The sequence below is a fragment of the Anomalospiza imberbis genome, chromosome 3 (genome assembly GCF_031753505.1).
Source record: "Anomalospiza imberbis isolate Cuckoo-Finch-1a 21T00152 chromosome 3, ASM3175350v1, whole genome shotgun sequence".
NCBI lineage: Eukaryota > Metazoa > Chordata > Aves > Passeriformes > Viduidae > Anomalospiza > Anomalospiza imberbis.
In genome coordinates this window covers 52,664,102-52,685,847 of record NC_089683.1, presented here as the reverse complement: position 1 = coordinate 52,685,847, position 21,746 = coordinate 52,664,102, and the positions used below count along the sequence as shown (strand labels likewise).

The 21,746-nt window shown below is 37.9% G+C and overlaps 1 protein-coding gene across 2 annotated transcripts in view; it reads right to left on the bottom strand.

The window, feature by feature from the left end:
- TPD52L1 (TPD52 like 1) overlaps positions 1-21,746 on the bottom strand; it is a 48,958-nt gene that overhangs the window by 3,902 nt on the left and 23,310 nt on the right. The window contains exons 3-6 of one of the 2 annotated variants that reach the window (XM_068184381.1): positions 21,393-21,541; positions 10,678-10,779; positions 4,174-4,188; positions 1,588-1,626 (exon numbers count right to left, since the gene is read on the bottom strand). In XM_068184381.1, coding sequence (XP_068040482.1) covers positions 1,588-1,626; positions 4,174-4,188; positions 10,678-10,779; positions 21,393-21,541 — 305 coding nt within the window. The remainder of the gene's footprint in view (positions 1-1,587; positions 1,627-4,173; positions 4,189-10,677; positions 10,780-21,392; positions 21,542-21,746) is intronic. The other variant, XM_068184382.1, reaches the window with a different exon arrangement.

Sequence of the window (21,746 nt, the reverse complement as noted above, 5' to 3'; positions counted from 1 at the left end):
CAACATCATGGGATAATTCCACAATTTGATCAGTTCTTACCAGGCAACACTGCCAGCACAGAATGAAGGTTGGCTGGCAGCACAAGGCTATGAACACTCGCTTGTGCTCTGTCAGTCAAACCCAATTATGGCAATTGGGTGAGTACTTTTTAGCTACAAATTTTCAAAAGTAGAACCTGCCTAGTAATTGAAACCAAATTATAACTGGCCTGCCTACTCTATGATACATTGTCATGTTCTCAGAAGAACAACCAGACAATGCTGCCTGTAATGCTGCTTTTCTATGGTTTTATCAATTTGTATTGTTGCTGTAAAGAAATAAACAAAATTTTCAGGTGACGAGCAAGTTCGTAACCTACATTATTAAAAAGATTCCAATTTTAATGTCCTAAGGTTGGGAAGAGGGAGATTAGAACCACATGGGAAGTGGGTCCCAAATGTCTTTGAGGAATCCTACCCCCCTGTCCCTTTCCTGTGATTTTGTGACTGCTGCTTTCAAAGACAAAGACTTTAGAAAGACTGTGTTCCTAAGGTACCTCTCTGACTAAGCTAAGCTTTTCTCTGTGTTCACCCAACACAATGGAGACTTGGACAAGTCTACAGTGGGTGAAGGGGACCTTCTTCTGGTTCTCTGCTCCTTGCTTGGCACCTGAGAGCTCATTTAAAGCATACATTGTGCTTCGTTATTAGTGAATACTCTGAAGCTCAGGCACTGTTGTCCAGCACAGTTCCTCATTCTGCAAATACATTTTATATCATATCCCCCATCAGGCTGAGTTAAAATTACTCCAATTTAAGGGAAGGGCAAACAGAAGCCAGTTGAAAAAATAGTGCAAATTTAGTTTCTGTTATTTAGATGACAGATTTTTTCATAGGGTAAGAAGGATCAAAATGAGAAACTGAGTTTTATAACACATATTTGATCCGTAGGTCACATCGGTGAATTCTTGCCTTAAACTACCCACTGCTGAAGTTGAATGAATTAGCATCTATCATTTAGTTGTGAGTGTTTTTCATGCATGCTTGGCACAGAGTGGGGACAGTCATGTATTTAGAGGCCAAGGGAGTAAAAAGAAACATGGATACTAATTTTATTGAAAACAGAGCTTTACTTGAACAGACGTCAATATTTGGCTGCAGTCAAGTAAAGCGTGATTATAGCCATTAAAATATGAAAGCACTCATGTAAAATCCCTCCATAGGAGCATGATCCAAGCCTATTGGAGTGGAAAGCATCTCTGACATTAATGGGCGTTGGATGATGTTCTAGAGACAGCAAAACAACTGAATTTCAGATTCAGTAATACAAACCTGATAACAATCAGCTACCCAAATAAATCTCAGAACTGTTTCATTTACTCAAAGGCTTGTACAAGAGATTAAGCAGTTAATACAATTAAAATGAAAAAAAAAAAGGCTGAAACTGCAGCTCTCCTGCAGCCCTCATCTACATGAATAACCTTAATTGATTGAAGTGAGACTTTTCATCCAACTAAAAACTGCAGGATCAGGATCAAAGTATGCAAATTCCTCCTCATTACTCTGTTCAACATCACCATCGCAAATACAACATGGGTAGCACATTACCTCATTGCAGGCATGCTTATGGAATGGCGAATAGAATAGCTGTGGGATGAAAGCAAAAGATAAGAAAAAAAATCTGTAAAATCTGATTTCCAAGATGGTTATAATGTATTTTTTAAACTTAGCTTTAAATGTACATATACATATAGTCAAGAGAGCTGGTATTCCTCCTCTTCTGGTGGCAAGGGCTTGTCAAACTCTCAGCACTAAAGATCTTACCGCCACATTCTCATGTCAACTGACCAGCAATGGGGCTCAAAAGAATGATGCAAAACAGCTCCTGGCAAAATCCCTTTAAATGGTGCAGACCCCGACTACAGAGACACATGAGAGGGACACAGAGAGCCACCTCCATGTCCTGCAGTGACAGAGGACGAGCTCTGTGTTGGGCAGGAAGGATACACCCCAGGATTGTGCGCATCAGCTGAGCTGGTTCAGCTGACTCTCAATCTGAAAAGGCTCCTGCACAAGTGCTTACCTAAACAAGAGGTTTCTTCAACCAGACAGGCAGCGCTCTCACATATCTGCACCTCTCCAGGACATTTCACTTCCTCCTTCACTCCTCAACTTTACCAAAGGTACAGAGCTATTTTCCACAGCTCTCATCCAGCTCTCTTTGTGACACTTCCCTCCTCAGACTTCCCAGAAGCAGGAGTATTGGAAGGTTGTGAGCAGAGGATGGCGCCTCTGCATTACTCAAATATCCCCAAATCATGCTGCACACCTTTAGACCTCCAGATGCCACCCACACTGACTGCTTGACTTACATGAGCCAAATTCTCCCACCTGAGACACCAACTCTGTTTTCATAGCATCACCTGTTCCCTGCTGCAGGGAAGCATCATGCTTGGTCCAAATAGGACCAAATAGGTCCAAATATTTGAAGCTTAAGAACTTTCCATAAACACATTTAGATCTGAGCACTTTAAGTAAAGTGTGTGATGCAAGAGTGTGGCTTTTTCCAAAAATTCCTGCATTGCTACTTTCAGTGTTGACTGACAGCTGCAGCCTGGTCTGACTGAGAACAGGGAGAGCTTTACTGTAAGCATCACCAACACTTGCCTGCAAGCAAAGCACGATTATAGCATTAAAAAAATGAAAGCTCTCATACAAACAGCACATGTGTTTGTTATAAGCTATACAAAATCAGAGCATCACTGAGTCTATATACAGATTTGTTTTTCCAGATTAGAGATTCAGAAATGGGGGTGGGGAAGGGAGGGAAGAGATATTTGGCAAGCATGTGGAATAGCGAGATCTAATACAAACTGTTTGCTGTAGTATATATTTTAAGGCTTCTGCTAAGATCAGATAGACAAGAACTGACTACAGACAATGCTAATGCTTCATGTTTAATTTTTCATATAATTTTTAAGACTTATGAAAGATTAGCCCAAACATTTCACAAGTGCAGCAAATCTTTAACAGTCCTCATTAAATTAAGCAAGCATCCTTGCCATTTTAGTTTTGCAACCTACAACAAATAGACAAAAAGAGAGTTTCGAAGTATTTCAGCATAGACTGCACCTCTTTTAATAGCAAAACATTCCAAATATAAAGGTTTAAATCAGAAGATTAAATTCATATACCTAAGAGATGGCACATGACAGACAATCAAAATACTAAATGCTTATTTTTTTGAGTTCATATTTTAATTTCTCTAAAGAGTTAAGAATGCAACTTATAGAAACAGCACAAAATCTTCTATAAGTACAAGCCTAAAATATTAAACTTTTTTTAAAGACATTAATGACTGTGATAGTTATCATTGCAGAGAACAGGGATCCTTCCTGACAGAGGTCAGTAAATATTATATTTTAGTTTCACATCAGAGTGAATTTAGAAGTTCAATCTATGCTGTACTTTGAAGTTTACTCAGTGAATTAGAGTCCTTGTTAAGATAACTAAGCTGAATGGAAAAAATGCTCTTGAGCTTTTCAGTGCTTTTCAGTGAGATACTACAAGGCCAGAGCGACTGGCAAGGCATTCAGGGCTGTTCAGCCTCTCTTCAGGGTGAACTGACATAAAGCCCGACTACTTATAGAATCTATGAGAACACAAAAAATTGTTTTCTAACAACTTTTTTCATCATATATTCAAGTGCTTTACAGAATCAATAAACTCAAACTCTAATTATAAAGAACTCTTTTATCATCTTCTGAACTTGGAAATTTCTGCAAGACTCAAGACTTTTAAAGAATCATGACTAAGATACTTTTCCTCTATTGAAGACGAGGTAATTAAATACTTCATATAATCTTTACAAAACTCAGCTGAATAGAATTTTTACTGTTTGTTGCTCATGTCCAAACCTCTGACAGAAATAATATGGTTGAGAGAATGGGATTATATATAAGCAGGTTTTCCCAAGACCAATGTCTTTTGAATGTGTCCATTATTTGAATTTAAGACTAATCTACTCAAGGCAAACAGTCCACTTTTCTTACACTGACCATGCTGTAAAAATGAGACATAACAGTTTAAGCAGCATATAATGATGCTGAAAGGAAAGAGGTAACTGCATTACAGCCCATAAAACAAATCCTGTCAAATACAAAGGCAGTATTCAAGGAGAGTAATGTGTCTTACCCAATTGAATGCGATCTGGGGTGGATGCACAAGGAAAGAAAAGCAAGAGTTAAAAGTATTAGGAAAAGGTAACAAAAATAGACATACACATCTGTAGCATGTCAAACTGTCCAAGGAGAAAAATAAAATCATTTGCATTCAAATCTTGATGCTGGAATTCACAGTAGAATGTGGATCAGTTCAGATACCTCCAAAGCAAACATTTTCACACAGTCCTTCACTATGCAGTCACCTATTCTGTATGCATTGAAAAACAGAAATTTTATCTTTAAAAACTAAATTTTCTGTTCTCTTCATTAGTACATATTTAAACAATGCTAACTGGCTTCTCTTCCCATAGCCTCCCTTAATATCATTAAAGAGAAAGTATAGGTGAACTGGAATTGTACAGGTACATAAGAGCAAATTATTTTCCCCCCTCTGAATTCCTTAATCATCTCTCAGTTAAAAAAGGTTATGGAAAAAATAAGGAGATTTTAATTCCTAAAATGACATTTTCTAAAATACTTGCTCCTTGTTGAAAACAATACTTGAAACACTTTGACACTGTGTTCCACCTCACAGCAAACTTAATTAAGGCGGAATTGGGAGAGACACACTGATATACAATATTCAAAGGATGCCATTAATGTTCCAAAGTTGAGAAATGATGAGGCAGACAAGCCTCTCCTTCATCTGTGTTACTGATGTAGTCTTTAATTACAGACCACTTCAAGGGAACACCTGCCTCATGCAGTGAGCCAGAGAAGTAGTGCACACTTAATGAACATCTCTTCAAATACTTATTTTTCACATCCTTTCTCAATGTGTGGTGTGATGCATTATTTACTGTGCAATGTTCATACTTTGCTCCAAAGAAAAGCATTGATTTCTTCAGTTTTTTTTACAAGGTTATACACATCATCATGTATACTGATGCTTTTCAAACATTCAAGGGTTTGTCTTCACAAGGCATTTCTGCTTAGACCCTTTTAAGTAATAATTTTACTACCTGCTGGCTCCCAGTAACAGCCACCCCCTTCTCCATGCCAATACAGATACCTGCACAGACAGGTATCTTTTGCTGCAGACCGCTAAAAAACAGCACAAATTAAGGGGCAAATGTCCACGGAAGTGAGAGAAAACAACTTCCTCATCCATCAGCAAAAGAAACGCTTATGAACTTATGTTCTGAAGCAAGGTAGTATTGCTATTTCCTTTATAGGGTTATCAAAAGAAAAAAGGTTTACGAGTGGTAGTTTCAGGCATGACAGCTACAGCATTTGAAGGAATTCTGATCTGACAGCAGTTTTAAGTGGCCAGAACATCCCTACATCACAGAAATCCTAAAAGACTGCGCAAAAACTCTGTCACCACAAACAACAACAATAAAACCCCTGAACGGCACAACAATAAAGGCACAGCAAAAATCAACTCCCAAAGTGCTAAATCAGATTAATCACACCTGAAACATCACAAAAAGGTTTTGGGCCCACCCGCTTCTAAAAACTTTAAATAACAGAGATTTCACAGCCTTCAGAAATAAGCCCTGTTCAGCTGTACTCATAAACCACAAGGCTAGACTTGCTAGCCCTTCTGTGCAGAGCTGCCTGGTCAGTGCTCCCCATCTCTGCTTTTGAATATTCCCCCATTTGGCAATAAAGCATGCTACACTTTCCTACACTTAATTTTATTTTATTTTATCATTTAAAATAATGTGGATTTCTAATCCTGGTGCCTAAAGTGCTTGCATACTCTGCCACTGCAGTCATATGGGAATGCTAAGTGATGCCATCCTGGCACTTTCATCTAGCCCAGCAATGAAAATGCTGATGAGTAACAGACTCAGGACAGATGCCTACATTATGGTCAGCTACTGAGACCTATTCTTTGGATACAGTTTTCAATTCCCTATGCTCTCTCCCTGCTAAAGCAATAACACCTAAGCTGTATTTCTCTAGTTCTGCAAGAAACAGTACAGACAGCCTTATCAAAGTCAAGCTCTATCACATCTCCTACCTTCCATCTATCCTCTATGACAGGTGCTGTCAGTTCAAGTAATTGTTCTTGACAAATCCTTTTATGTTTTTGTTATCATGCTATCTTAGAGATGCTTAGAAAATAACAGGCTAATGTATTCCTCCAGTATCTGCTTTGTAGTTCCCAGAACCCCCCTTGCACCTCCGGAGAGGAATTAACTTTGCCTTCCTCCACCCCTCTGGTGCCGCCTATACCTTCTGTGCAGATCTCTGAGGGACACAGTCAACTGCCACAGTCATGCCCCCAGGCTGTCCCTCTCTGCAGTCTTTTCTGTCTTTCCACCTGTGCCTTCCAACTCCTGGCAGGAATGAGGCATTATATTACCTTCATTCATCTTGAGAGCTGGCTCATCCCAGGCACTGAATTTGAAAGGGGTCTGTGTGATCATGTAATTAAAGAAAATGTACCAGACAGCTGAATGAAGGAGCTATACAAAATGTAACTGCTGACATCTTAATTTGCATGCATACCTTTGTTAGCTTAATCTTTAAATACCTTTACTTGAGTAGCAGCAATGTATGTGGTAGTGTGCATATAGTAGTGTAGTGTACATAGTTTATTTTTTCTTTCTTTCATTTTTTTTAAAGCAGCCCAAAATCCAGAAAATCTCTCACTTAGTATCACAACTTGTTTCTAAAAAGGTCATCAGCAGGGATGAAACATAGATCCATATGAAGAACTGCAGAGTAGTCCAGCAGTATAGCATGAAAATATTCAAACTTTAGCAGAAAGCAAAGGAGAAGAGGATAAAGACCCTCAACTCTATCACATCTGTGCTCTTCTTAGCAAGAGCCACATTAAAATGTCGGTGCAATCTCTAATACCAAGAGATCTGAGCCTCTGATCAATGCCCTGCGAGTGACCTGTGACTACCTCCTTCCTCTCAACTTTCTATAGCAGATAAATGTTAAAAGAGACAACATGAGCTGGACATGGAGGAGCAAAAAAAAAAAAAAAACCATGAGGGCATATCATTGATCCCAAGGCCTATTAATGAAGAATCTATTATCTTTACTATATTGCTAGTGTCTGGTTTGTATCCTAAAGCAGAAGTATCTGTACACTGGTTTTATATGCATTTCTTGTATATCTAGAAACACAATATTAAATAGGATACATTATGACTGCAAAGAGCCCTTACAAGCTTAATATAAAATTCAGAAAATGTAAAACGTTAGTGATTATTCATGCACAAAATGAATTAGAGTTGCAACACTGGGAAGATGGGGTGGGGATAAAAGAGAAGCCCAGCAGCTGCAAGAAATGTACTCGGTCCCTTAAGGGTGTCATCTGTTCTTTCAGAAACACAGAATTTTGTCATTTTTCTTACAGATTTTATCTTCTTGAATGCTAACACAGCAAAATAGCACATTTGGGTGGGTCTATCTGGCCTGTTTTTATATGATATGTTAGTAATATTTTTAGAGATAAAACAAAATTAAAATTAAGACTCAGCAACTTCAGAACAGAAACATGTTTTTCATGTAGTGCTCTATATAGTTGACATAGCAGGTAACATGGAAAACAGAATTTTGTTTCATAAAGAAGACAGGTTTCAGTATTTAGTCAGTCTGTCTACGAACCCTTTCAAAATCACCATCACCAGGGGGTAAGGCTGCTGAACATACTGGGAATTATGATGACATCTGGATTTTAGAAATCATTTTCAAGTGTCTGCTCTGAGTGAAAGCAGAACAGGGATTTGCATCTGGATGTCATTGGTGACTATCAGCCTTAATGCCTAACCAAGAGAATTAAGCTAGAGTCTGATGTTTGTTTAAAACGGCAGTATGGGAGGGGGTGGTGATAATCCATACACTAGATCACTGGAATAAAATTATTTGGATTATCAAAAAAAGCAAGCCAACAATGACACAGAAAATTCCTGCCTCTTTACAGTTTACTTCCCCAAACACAAGTGAGATTGGAAAGGGAGGGGGAAGACTTTTAATAATCAGGTTATTTAAGTGATAAGGTTTGTAATGTGACCCCACAGAGAACTACACCTGGCCAAGCTGAACTAAGAATTTAGGCCAGCTTTGTTGTTGAGGGAAGCATACTGACCATCACTCCAGATTTAGGATGCACATCAGATGCAGAAGGTCCAAGTCACGCCACTCTCTGTTTATAACTATGGGAACCTGGCTAGACCACTTGCTGCTTCATCATCAAGCATCAAGAAAACTCTCCTGAGAACTTAAGTGAAAACAGCAAGTATCCACAAAAAAGGCAGCACTGGTAGCTCATATTTTCCTGAAAATTTCCCAACCAGGTTCAAGGTAATAATTTCAAAGAAAGCTACTAGAAATCCTCTTTTTGATTAATCAAAATGCTTTTAGACTCAGCCTCTGCTTTGAGCCCTTAGCTAAAGGGCTAATGGGATAAACACCTCCCATCTGCCATGTCAGAAGCATGACTGTCATGGGCATGAGGGCTGATACTGATAGGTAAGACAAAGGCATTTGATAACAGTGATGGATTAAGGGAAATATTAAAGGCTGAACATGCTGTATTTCAGTGAAGATATTTCTGCCTTTGCAGTTAATCTCGCATCATGTGCAAAGCACAAGTAATAGGACCTGAGAAATCCTGAACCACTAAGTCATCCTTCCCTCTATAATCCAGAGCCAGTGCTCAAGGTATTCGCACAGAAACTCTTCGGTCACTGCTGAAACTCTTTGGTCACTGATCTAAACCATGGACCTGTTTGATGAGCTGTGGGCTTGTCTTTTTTGGAAGAGGAAGTGTTAAGAAAACATAAAATAAAACAGGGAATATGTTGGTGCCACATGCATCACATGCATCTTATACTTTTCTCAAGAATATAGAATACAACTATAAATGCAGGGAAGGAAGAAAGAATTAACAAAGATAACAAAAAGGCTCGTGAAAGTGATTCATCCAGCAAGAGACTGGAAAGAGGGAACTGAAGTGAAATACAATAAACCCACAAGAAATAATGAGTGAAATGAAGGTCACAAGATTAACTCACTCACTGTTTCTCATAATGGAAGAGCCAGAAGGCACCAAAGGAAAGACCAGGGAGACTCCAAATAAGGAATGAATGAACGAACAAATAAACCACAGACTCCACATAAATTTCTATTCCTCCAGGGAGACATGAGGTGTTATGAATTTCAAAAGCTCATATAAGTTAAAATAAATTCTAAATAATGATAAATTTATGAAGAAAAACCTTCAAGAAACTTTTAAATGAAGGCTCAAATTTATGTTTTAGAAAGTTTTCAGCTCTTAGATTTCTGAACACTAAAAAAAATACACTAAGAAAATATAATTGCATGCCTGCTTATTCTTCTGTCCTTTGATAGGCATATACTACTCATGAATGTTTAACTTTATCGAGTAAAAAATTCTTAGTTATGCAAGTTAGCAAGTCATTCACTAAATTTCCATTTTGAACTGCAGTGTGTAAAAGACACTGTAAAGCAGATGATACAGTAATGAAGATTTTCCTTTTTCAGTTTCACCTAGAAAAACATTAGTACTTCTTCAGAGGATTTATTAAGCTGTATTTAAAAGGTAGATATTAAGGGGGGGACTCTAAAGATTTAAGATCCAGAATAAAAAGGGGAAAAAAGGTTTTATTGCCATGAACTAAGCTTCAGTCATTTGCAGCACACACAGATCTTAGGATATTGTTACCTCAAACATTACAAAATAAGAAAAAAGTGAGTACATACCAATAGGATAATATACACTATTAATAAATGAGCCTCTAATTACACAATTGTAGAGTTATCCATGTCCACTCATAACAAAAAAATCAACTCCTTCAAGCACTCAAGAAGTTCTGTAATTCTACTACCTAATGAAAACTGGAATGCTGGTTTACAGTATGCAATTTCTGCTCTCATACTGAGGAACTTTAAAGCCAACACTTTAAAAGATACATCAACATATGAAACCTGACACTGAAGTTGCCTTTAAGAGATAGCTCTACTGACCTCAATTCCTGTTACTTCTATCATATCTATTTTTATACTTCTGTCATATCTATTTTTTTACAACTGCAGAACAAAACTTTGCAGTATATCTTCAATTAAAACTGATTAAAAATAGCCTGAAATATCTTTTGTTTTAACACAAGCTGCTGCTAGGTAGGCTTCTTTTCTTCAGATGATATTTTTCTCCAGCATCCACATACGAATAAAATGGGGTTAATAAAGATCTAACAGCAATTTTTGGTTCTATTTTACTTATATATTTCCTTGAGTTTGTAAACTCATTACAAAAGGATTTCTGACTGTATTTAAAAAAAAAACCGACAGGACTAAAATAAAAATTCTATCTTTGGTCATCATTATGCCTTCTTTTCAGTTAAAAACATGAATGTTATTAAATACTCTTACTACAAACTACTTGAACCTTTAAAACACTAATGTAGAAGGAAATGAAGAGCTGACAAATGATTTATACATTTATTCCTCTAAATAATAAAACCAGAGAAGCAGCAGATGCCAATACCTCATATCTCCAAACTTCTTGCTGATAGCTGTTCCTACATTGCTGATAGCTGCTGTTGCTTTTTGCCCCGCATGGCTCAGGGTCTCATGTGTTTTCTTGTAACTGGAAACAAAAAATAGGACAGAAATAGTGATAAGTATTAAAAAAGAGAGACTAGAATCTCTGCAACTAATTTCCCTTAAAGTCCCATCCACTGAAATGTTAATAAACATAGCAACTGTGGCTCAAAATATACATGGGTGAGGATGCCCATTTCTGCACACCTTCCTAAGTGCAGTGTTCTTCAGAGCAATCCTTAACTTAGCAATCCTCTCTTTCCCCCTTGCAGATCACATCCCCTAGATGGGCCAGTGCATGCTGGTTAAAAGCAGAATGCAGTGATTTGTTGAATACTTACTTGATACAACTTCTGTTTACAGAAAATCATATTTATATCAAGTAATATTCTTTCACCAGACACTGACCTTCTGGCAAAATCTGCTGTCTGAAGCACAGAAAAGAATCAGGACAAATGCAACTCTGCTCTTTCAAGCATATACATATTAGGTACCTTTAACAGATACACTTCAAAATGATTCTGTGATATTTAAAATAGAAAAAAAAGTCTTCAAATCTGTTTCCACATTCCACGATTTTCCTTTTTTTTCACTTTTTAAAATTTCTTTAAAGGAAGAAGGTTTGGGGAAGGACAGAAAAAGAAAGATGAAGAAACCTATAGAGTGAATGCATATTCTTAGTAGGACTGAATTATTTTAAAAGATGTCGCTAATTTCACTTACAGCATGTGGATTCAAACACAATCATCTTAATTTACTGATTCAGAATACATGCTCTGACCCATACAGACCCTTTAGTAGAGGTAACTTGCACTCAGAGAGTAATCAGTAAGCTTTTCTGCACAAATGATTTTCTGCTGACTAAACTAATTCTGAGCATGTCAGAGGCTTCCTTCTGATTAGTGGCACTCTCAGTGATGCAGACAAGCTTGGAATTAGAAGTACTGACCTAGTAACAAAAGGAGAGCACACTATAATCAGTCTTCTATCCTGTGGTGTGTGTTGGCAGACAATAAGAAATGATCATGAAAAATTCAAAAATAAAATTCCACTGGTTCTCATTCTCCTATGAACAAAAACTATAGGATTACGAGCATGTACCAAAATACACTGGAATTTGATTAAAAAAGTCCTTGATTTTATGTTCCTAAGCCACAACATTCTACTGACCTAACAAGTTCTTAAACTGCCAAGTGAAAGGGCTCCTTCTATGAAGGTGCTTGTCTCTGTTTCTACTGACTAACAAAGCAATCCACAGGAAGCAACTGAAGACTAGGGTACAGAATCTCTAGCAGTTTCCAGTTAGATAAGCTGAACCAAACACATTCACAATGTTGAATGACAAGGGCTAAAACATTGCAACATTGACAGAAGGGACACACATTATAATTAGAAAGGAAGAAGCAATGGTTATGCTTGCTTTATTTATTCTAGTATAATACAGAGAAGATGGAAAATATTGTCTTTTACTGAATCTCCTTTCTTCTTAGCCAGTCGTCCTTGGACATAGCAAGAATGCAATACTCTTATTTCACTGAGCCCTCAACCTCTAGCTTAACTAGTTTAATAGCTAGGTCAGTCTCTTGCTGACAGTAGATATACTCTCATAAACTAGAATGGGATGAGACCCTAAAATAAGGATGGTACTGTCAAACTATAAGCACATAGCTTTTTGGTAAGAGTTGCCTATAAAAAAAAAAAAATCAAATATTCTATTGCCTGTGGCATATAATTCTTAAAGAATTTGCTAACAGAAAAGCTTCCTAAGCTATTCAGCACAAGTGGAATTTTGCTGATGACAACATGAAGGCCAAGATTTGACTTCCAAGTCTAAAAGGTCCTCTGTAGCGCAACCTATTTATGTACAGGTTGAATGTACATAGTAAAAATACTTTTCTGATATCCCTCTAAACTGATTTTTTGAAATGACACCTTGGAGTTATTTTTATTTATAGGCACATTTAACTTTATGAGAAAATATCTCTATGTCTTACCTTTCCACTCCAAGTTCTTCACACCGTGTAAAACTACTTAGAGAACAGCCCAAAATGCGCCCTACAGCAGAGACGCAAAGTTCACTGAGAAACATTAGAGTCCCCTACATATTTCTGAACATTACATTGGCCAGAACATATCTTTGGGGAAGTGGCTGAAACGACATTGATTTTGACATTCCAGCAATATTGTGTTTTCTCTGTAAATCCCATAAACCAAACATCCTCCAGTATTTCCACTAGCGAGGAAGACATGGAGACTGCATTTTTGTTCCTAATACTTTTGACATTACATAAGAGCATAAATCCAGCTAAAACTGTTACACAACTAGTCTTTTTTCAGCACCAACTTCAGCAAAAATGACCTATGACATGCCCCCTCCTCTCTTCAGCAATGCTGAACAAGAGCTTTAAGGAACAACGAAATAACAAAGGTGAAAATGGAGCACAACACGCAATACCTGTCAGCAGAGACAAGAAAAAATTATTTGCATCTCAACAGAGCTCTCTGATAGTTTAAAAATCAACACCCCTGCCCATTACCACCTCTCCATCATTACATGTTTCACTATGTTTCACTAATGTTTCCACAGAGCACATTGCCTCCCTGTAGTTAGTTATGTGCTGTTTTGATATTTGGATGTATGATGCACTGTATTTTGGCTCAGATATATTTATTCTCATAGTTATTTCATATTTACAGCATCCATTTGATATCTCATCAAGTACTCTGGTAACAATGAGCTCTTCAACATATTCTCTCTGTCATCTGGGAATCTGCTCAGTTGTATTGCATATTAATCATCTGACCAAACATTTTTCATCATCTCATGTAACTCATAGCAGTTTGTACTTTTGTTTTAATGCACTAAACAGCTTACATAATTTTCAGAAACCTTTTCCTGCAGAAATAAAGTTGGATATTCCAGGTAAGAATGACAAACAGTTATTAACTGGAAAAAGTGCTCTATGTATGGTTTAAGTCCTCCTTGCACCACCAAGTGCTTTGCATGCTAAGTCATCGACAACACCTGGGCACTCTCATCCTTTCAGCAGCCACTGCTGACAATCAGTGAGTGCTTAGATGCATAGGTGAGTGCTGACCACTAGCTCACAGAGACAGCTGACAGCATCTTAGGAATCAGTCAGCCAGCAGCTCAGGCCAACCAGTGACCCCAAAACTTACAGGCAGAAGTGCTCCAGCAAAACCACAGATAATTTAGGATACAGGGATTCAAGAAAGACCACCTTCCGTCCAAGCCATTGAGTGCATTTTTACACAAATACATCATTACACTCATACAAAGGCACCATCAGCAGTACACCAAGTAGCATCAGCAAAAGTAGAAACAGCCTACTCAGTTTTTTCATTTAGAGTAGGAATTCCTGCTCTGATTTTCTCAGATCTGAAAATACTCCATAGCACAGAAGAATTGCTGGTAATGGTTAACAAGGATCATATTCTGGGCTTTCACTCAGCACTTAGCACTAAATATTCATAATGTATTTCATAGACAAGAGCGATTAAACAAGTAAGTTATATCAACTGCTGTCTCAATTGTAAACTTGTAAATAACACTCACCTCTGAACATTTGAACATTACCTTTATATATGACATTAACCTAAGAATTTCACCCATCAACTTCTGATTATAATTTTGTTTTTAAAATACGGTATTTCTTTAACAGAAGAAATTATTTATAAAAGTGATTATCAGAGGTTATCACAAAACATGCTGATATTGCAGATATATTCTGATAACATGCTCAACATAATTAAAAGGAGCTTTAAAGATAACTCATGTCTTCAGTGCTGTAACATACTATTTAGACAAAGTAGATTTGCAGCATATTTTGACTGCACTTTCACTTGACGGTGTCATATACTACATTTAGGTTATGCTATCTTGTGACAACCAGATCTCACTATATATATATATCTCACTGTGATTTTTACAGACAGTGAAAGGAAATATAAGGAGATACTGTTTCCTAAAACACAACATGTGAAGGAACGAGTGCTTTATAGAAAGAACAGGCAAGCAGCAGCCATAGAGAACTAGATATTTAAGAGGCCAACATCATCTGCAGGATATGACAGGACAATCATACTCATCTCAGTACAGAATTGCCCTTCACCTGGCAGAGTTAAATGTATTCTTCATTCACAGGTGCAATACAGAGCGTACTGACAGAAGTAGGCTACACATATAATATTTATATTTTGCATGTCATGCTGCACGTCTGATGTACTGCAGTAAATGATAAAGAATTTTAATTCAGCTTCTGTAAAATTAGTTCATTTGCTAATTAGTACATCTTCATTCATCATTATGCCTCTCCATCAATCCTTGCCGGCAAAATTAATCCATTTGAGAAACTCTCGCCTCTGATAAGGCTCACAGAAGATGCAACGGAATGTAAACAATTAACAACAAACCGTACAGTAGAGCAGAGCCTGGTAGCACAAGCTGTGCCCTATGGAGCTTACTTCTTTTCAGTTCTCAAACCATTAGTCATCTTAAGAATGACTCTTCTGGAACTGATCGAAAGCATCTGGATCCCTAAGAAACTCTCAGCTACAAAACTCTTTTTCTGTTGATTTTCTGGGAGAAACAGGGTTCAGCATCAACTAAATTATGCTAATGCTCAAGTGAGATAAATGCATACATGACAGATAAAAGGTACATAAAACATTCTCTAAGAGCATTCTTATTGTCATTTTTTTGCCACAAATTAACTCTAAGCTGTTGTGCATTATTTTGGGTTTTTGTTTTGGTAGGTTTTTTTTTAGTACTCTCCTGAAATTCATTCCAACTTCAAAACCAAATGACAGACGTACTTTTTGTCATCCTTCCCATTGCTAGGAATGTTAAGAATTAACTGAAACAGTGCTGGCATATGCCTAAATCTAAGGAAGTATGCCCCAAGTAGCTCCTCTTCCACAGAGAGAGGAAGGAGAGAACTGAGGGAACTGAACCTCTGCAGGCTGCAGCAGGAATCTGTGTGCAGCACTTGGAAGGTGACTTGAACGTTCAAAAGGCTGGAGAGAGTCACAGATCAGGAAAGGTGCCAGACAAAGGTGACAAATGTTCTGGGCTGTACTGCCCTGTAATCTTCAAACATGTGGGAAAAATATGGGATACAGTTGTTAGAAATGCATTATTTGTGCAATGCATCATAGAATTGGGAGGGCAGGGGGAGGGAGGGGGAAGTGTGCTACAGCTACACTCCATGTAGAAAAGCCAAAAAATGTTTGCTGAAGCACAGATGATCTTGAGACATTAGAGGCAATTCATCCCACCTTAAACTGTATAAGTAACACTCTCTGTGGGCTATGTACTGTACATTATATTAAAAAAATTATGCAAGATTAAACACATCCCAGTCTCTCTTTTCCTTTCTTCCCCTCCCTTTCTCCTTTCCACACTTTCATTTCTTTTCCCTTCCCTTTCCCCTTCTTTTGACTAACTCTTTCCTGGATATTTTTAATCCTTGTAATTTCAGATAACTCAATTTACCTTCAGGCCTCCCTTCCCATCCTTACAGCTAGATATACACACATAAAGATCTCTATAATACACATGTATATATATATTTTCTGGTGCCCCATGATAATTACAATGGGTTTTTCCCTGAGAAACTAACATCTGGAACAGATCACCTGACCTTGCTGTGGAATTTCCATTAGCTGAAGGTCCTCGTGCAAAAAAATGGACATACACCTTTTGGACAAAGAACAATGAGAACAGACTAAGTTAACTTCTTGAAGTCCTTTCTCCTTATTACTCTACCCTTTAAAATTAAAGGCCAGAGACACATGTGGAAAAGCAGCAAAATAATTTTCTTTGAAGACAGCATGAATGTTGCCTGATCTGAACCAAAGGAAGCAAAGGCAGTGGAAGGGAGAGGCTCCTTTTACTTCCATATAGCACAGACTCACACACAGGTAATGTATGTGCTAAAGCCAACACACAATTTCTTCACTTACAGAACTGTTACATTTACTTGCAAATTTAGAGAATAAAATGTCAAAAGGTGATTACATAGTGCAATGAACAGAAACACCCACATTTCTTTTACTACCACTCACAAGAAATACGTGTGTGGGAACACAGTTTACTTAATTCCTAGAAGTCACAGTAGGACTGTGGCTGTCCACAAATTATATCTGACTTACTGAAAAAAGTTCTGAAACTTTGGAACACATTACTATATATTTAAAGTTACAATAACAAAGACTGCCTGTACCATAGATTGTAAGCCTAAAACACATGCAGTGCAACTATTACCTTCTATTTTCCTATGACCTGGCAGACATTTGAACTATAAAACAGTAAGTTCCCAATGGTTGTTGAAACCTATGCAGTTGTCCTCAGGTTTCCTATCAGCAGAACTAAGCTTGCTCACATAATTCAGCCAGTACTCAATGAATAGATCTTTATTCTAACTCTGGAGGAAAAGGCCAAGTCCATGTTGAATGTTCTTGTCCCAAATCTTAATTAAATATCACATGTAATAACAGAGAAACACTGAAATCTTCCTAAAAAGGCTTTAAAAGGCAGTCACTATCAATAAAAGCCCAGGGCCCTGTCTAGGAAACATGCTGTTGGGAGCCAGCACTTAGAGTTCTCTTGATTTTGGCCTATAATTCATGAGCTTTTCCCTTTCTACAAGTGAAAATTTCTATCTGAGGTCAAAATATGAAAAGCCATTTTGAAAACAGCTGTTTTTAGATTCCTATCCTGAGTATTAGCCTTGTGTGGGTCTACTTTCCATCACACCAAAGGCTTCCCAGTCCCCCTGTTGGAATCACTAAGCATATTGACTTTGAAACAGTTCACAACATTTCACTACTGCAGCCCTTGAAGATAGAATGGGTTTCCTCTAATTCTCTAGCTCTTCTAATAATTTATTTGCCATGGCGGTACTGATGTTTACAGTGGTCTGAATGTCTGGAGTATTTCTTTTTTTGGAGAGGTTTAGTAGCAAACCAAGCTTTTTCATCTCCCTAGAAGCTCTCTCCATAGTTATTATTCTGTCCATGGGTTGAAAGGTTAACCATTTAAAACAGAGGAGGTTTATGTTTTATAACAGTTGATAACATTTTAAGAAAGGATGGCATAGAAGTTTGTGGGAGCTATTAGGCTGGAGTGAGTTTATTGGTGGGTAAACTGATAAAACTGCTCCTTAGAAACTCAGTAGAATTTAAATATCTCCCAAGAAGACAGAACTACAATTTCTTATGTGTTTTTTTCCAAAGAACTACAGAAAAGCACCAAATGAAAAGCTGAGAGACAAAGCTGAGCATGGTTGCAACATAAATGCTCAGCAAAGGGCAAGACATCTTGTGGATCTATGTCTTTAGTGCTTAATATGAGTGACTCGTGAAAGGCTAAAGTAACCCTTGCAACCTTCTCCATATATAATGAAATGCAATTCTGTAATTGCATTGAAGAATACAATTACTTGGGACTTGGTCTGAAAAAAACCCGAGGCAACAGGAGTCTCGGTAAATTCAACAAAGGGCAATGCAGAGTCCTGCAGGTTGGGATTAATAACCAAGTAGAGGCTAGGGATCAAGCAGCTGAAAGCAGCCTTGCAGAAAAAGGCCTGGAATCCTGGTAGAGAACAAATTGGACATGAGTCAGCAATGTGCCTTTGCAGCAAAGGTTGTGTGAAGTGATCCTTCCCCTGTCAGCCCTGGTTATGGCCACACCTGGGTCCTGTTCTGTGCTTCCCAGTACAAGGCAGACATGGATAAACTGGAACAAGTCCAGCAAAGGTGCATAAAGATGGTAAAGGACTGGAACACCTCTCATATGAGGAGGCTGGGAAAGCTGGGACTGGTCACGTTAGGGAAGGATCATGGAAGGATCTCATCAATGCGTATAAATAACCTAATGAAAGGAGGAAAGAAGGTAGAGGCAAGCCCTTTTGAGTGGTATTTAGTGAAAGTGCAAGAGGCAACCAGCACAAATTCAATGCAAGACATATTAAAATATATTGATATTTTAATATTTAAGGAAAATGTTTTTCACAGCAAGGGTACTTGAACACGGAACAGGTTGCCCAGAGAGGCTGTAGAATCTCCATCCTTGGAGATATTCAAAACCTGACTGAACATAGTCCTGAGCATTCTGCTCTAGCTGGTCCTGACTGAAAGAGTCAGTTGGACTAGACAGTCTCGTGACATTGCTGTCAACACCTCAAATATTCTGTGATTCTGCATAAAACCAGGTTAATTTTCATAAATACTATATTCTACCTTAATCCTCTATATGGTGAAAATCTGAAGTAATGGAAGGTAAGGAGAGCTGTGAGAACTTTACAGAAGCACTACCAAAAAGCTTCAACTGAATACAATGCATTCAGGTTATATAAAACCTTTCTTTTGTAGCAGAACAATAATTAGAAAAGTTCAATTATGGTCTTTACAAATATCCATGTAAAGACATTTGCAATTATTTCTTAACCTAAAATAAATAACCTCAAAATCCACCAACATGACCCTGCTTCTAGCATCTAAATAAGAATGAATTATCTATTTTTAAAATATAAAAACCCTGCATTGCTAGAAGTTGAATATCCACGCACCTCTATTCACTGAAAATCCAATCATTAAAAAGGTGTGTGTGGGAAGTAATTCCAGTTGAATGCCTTACCACCATGAAACCAAACCAAACTCAAAGCATTTGCTCTCTAGTTACTGATGTCGTCTATAGCAGAACCTTTTGCCTCCCCCAACACATAATATTACAATATAATAGATTATACTAAACATCAGTTCACTGAATAGAATAGTAAATTAACAAGGAACTTGTGACCAACCATTTAAAATATAAATGCTTTAAAATAGTCAAAATCTCAAGTTTAAATTTACTCAGTAGAGGTGCCATGCATCCTATAAGTTAGGTCATGACTCTTAATTAGTGGTCAAACACAGTTTACAGGACTGTTACTGAGAGAAGTCCTCCCCTCTTCCTCTAAGTCCACTCTAAATCTAAGAATGCATCCCTAAATGGAGAGCTTAAAAACATTAACAATAAGTGGACAAAAACTTTGGTGCTCTGTGGGTTTGAAAAGTTCCTTGCTAGAGAAAAGTAGTTTTAACTTACAGAAAAGCACATTAGCTAAGTGAAAGAAAATTTCACCTCTTAAACCCAGGAAATTTTAAAATTTAATACGAATAATTGTAGATTTAGAAACCTAAAGTACAAGCATGTAAATATTTAGAACTACTTTTTTTTTTAAACAAGCTTTTCATTCTTCCTAAATCAGAGAATCTTGGTGAATAATGCTGTCCCACTGCTATTTTGGTACAGCAACAATGACTCACCTCCATTACCCAACACATCCATTCTTCAGAATGCTGGATTATGATTTGTACCAGCACTGGTGTTCTGGCATGAGAGTCTAACAGAATTATACAGTATTTGGACCATAAACATGAGATTTTTCTGTGGCACAAATGGGACTCCGTCTGCTCAGTTCCACGTAACAACTTCTGGTCACCACCTAATGGACTGTAGTTTCTGAAACTCATCTCAAATAAAAAGTAGCAGCTATCACATTGAAAAAGTCTCCTAAGTCTATCTTTGTGGAAAATGTCAATGGGGAGGAAAAATGAAAACCTATCTGGGAACTTGCTACCAAATTTCAAGTGAGAATGAAAGTTTCTGCTTCAAAATTTTGCTAGTCTCTCCCAGTAATTCTAGTTCAGATGTCTTGTGCCCCTCCTCTCTTCTAAAGCTTAGTGTCTCTAGACTATTCTCTCCTAGCACATGCCAGACATCCTCACCAAGGCAACAGTGATACCCCTGCTAATGACATGTCACGGGAAGTAGGGCCTAGATGAGAAACTGTCCAACAGTGAGAGACAGGAGACATACAAACTGTATTTTTATTAAGGGGTTTATGCCTTGACTTCTCATGAAAATAAAAATAATAGTTCTTTCAATGTACATTTTAACATATTTTACCAAGTCTCTGTCAGCACCTTGAATGCACCGAGAGGAACTGTTAATGCTTTTTCCCCCACGCCCCTGAACTTGGCAGCTCAAGGCGAGATCTGGCACTGGACAGCTGTGAAACCTTGAGTAAGATTGTGATGAAAATGTTGTGCAAGAGTTGGGAGAACCCTTGTTAAGAACCTTTTCCCTTCATTTGGGACCTATATTAAAGCCTAGACTGAATTTAAGGTCAAGTCATATTACTGACATGCCTGTATCTGGCCAGGTACCTCACAGATCTTGAACTCACAGATTTGACTCTCTGGCTTGACCTGGACTTGGCTCATCAGTACAGAGGCACTTGGAGATCTGAATTCTTGGCTTGACCCTCTTTGCTGTCATTGGACCTGCTCTGCTCTCTTTGTTCAGGTATTGTGAGACTGCTCCTTCATGGATGATGCACGCCACTGCCCCCCTGCCTTCCTTACTGTCAACTCCCAGCTCAGCTGAGTTGCAGAGAAGCTCACTTTTCCTTCTCCTTAAGTGTCAAATTCAGTTGTCAAATGAAAAGGGAAAAAAAAGCAAATGACTTTTCAGACAGCACTTGATGAAGGTGGGTGGTTCTTTCTACCAATGTTGCTATTAATTCAGCCCAAAAACTTTTAGAAAAACATGGTATGTTCATATGTGTAGGTATAAAGATCAGTACTCACGCAGAAGTTGTCTGCATATCATGCCAGCTTTTGCTAAAGTTCTGCTTCAGTTCATTCATCAGACTTATGCCAAGTTTTTGTTTAATTTCAACCAGGTGCTTCTCTTTGGCTGCTAGCACTTGCCGCAAAGTTGAAATTTCATCCTCTAGCTGAGGGAAACAAGGAGAAAGGAGTTAGCCTGTTCCCACAGAATGATAAACACATACGGTGTTAAGAGGCTAAATGAATGTCACAAACTGGTGCTTTTCGTAGGCACCTAGAGAGATTGAGTCAAGTGCTTGTGGAGGTCACAAAGGCATGCCCAGAACAGAGCTGATACTATGTTAAATTAATGCCTCTGTGTCATCTATGTTC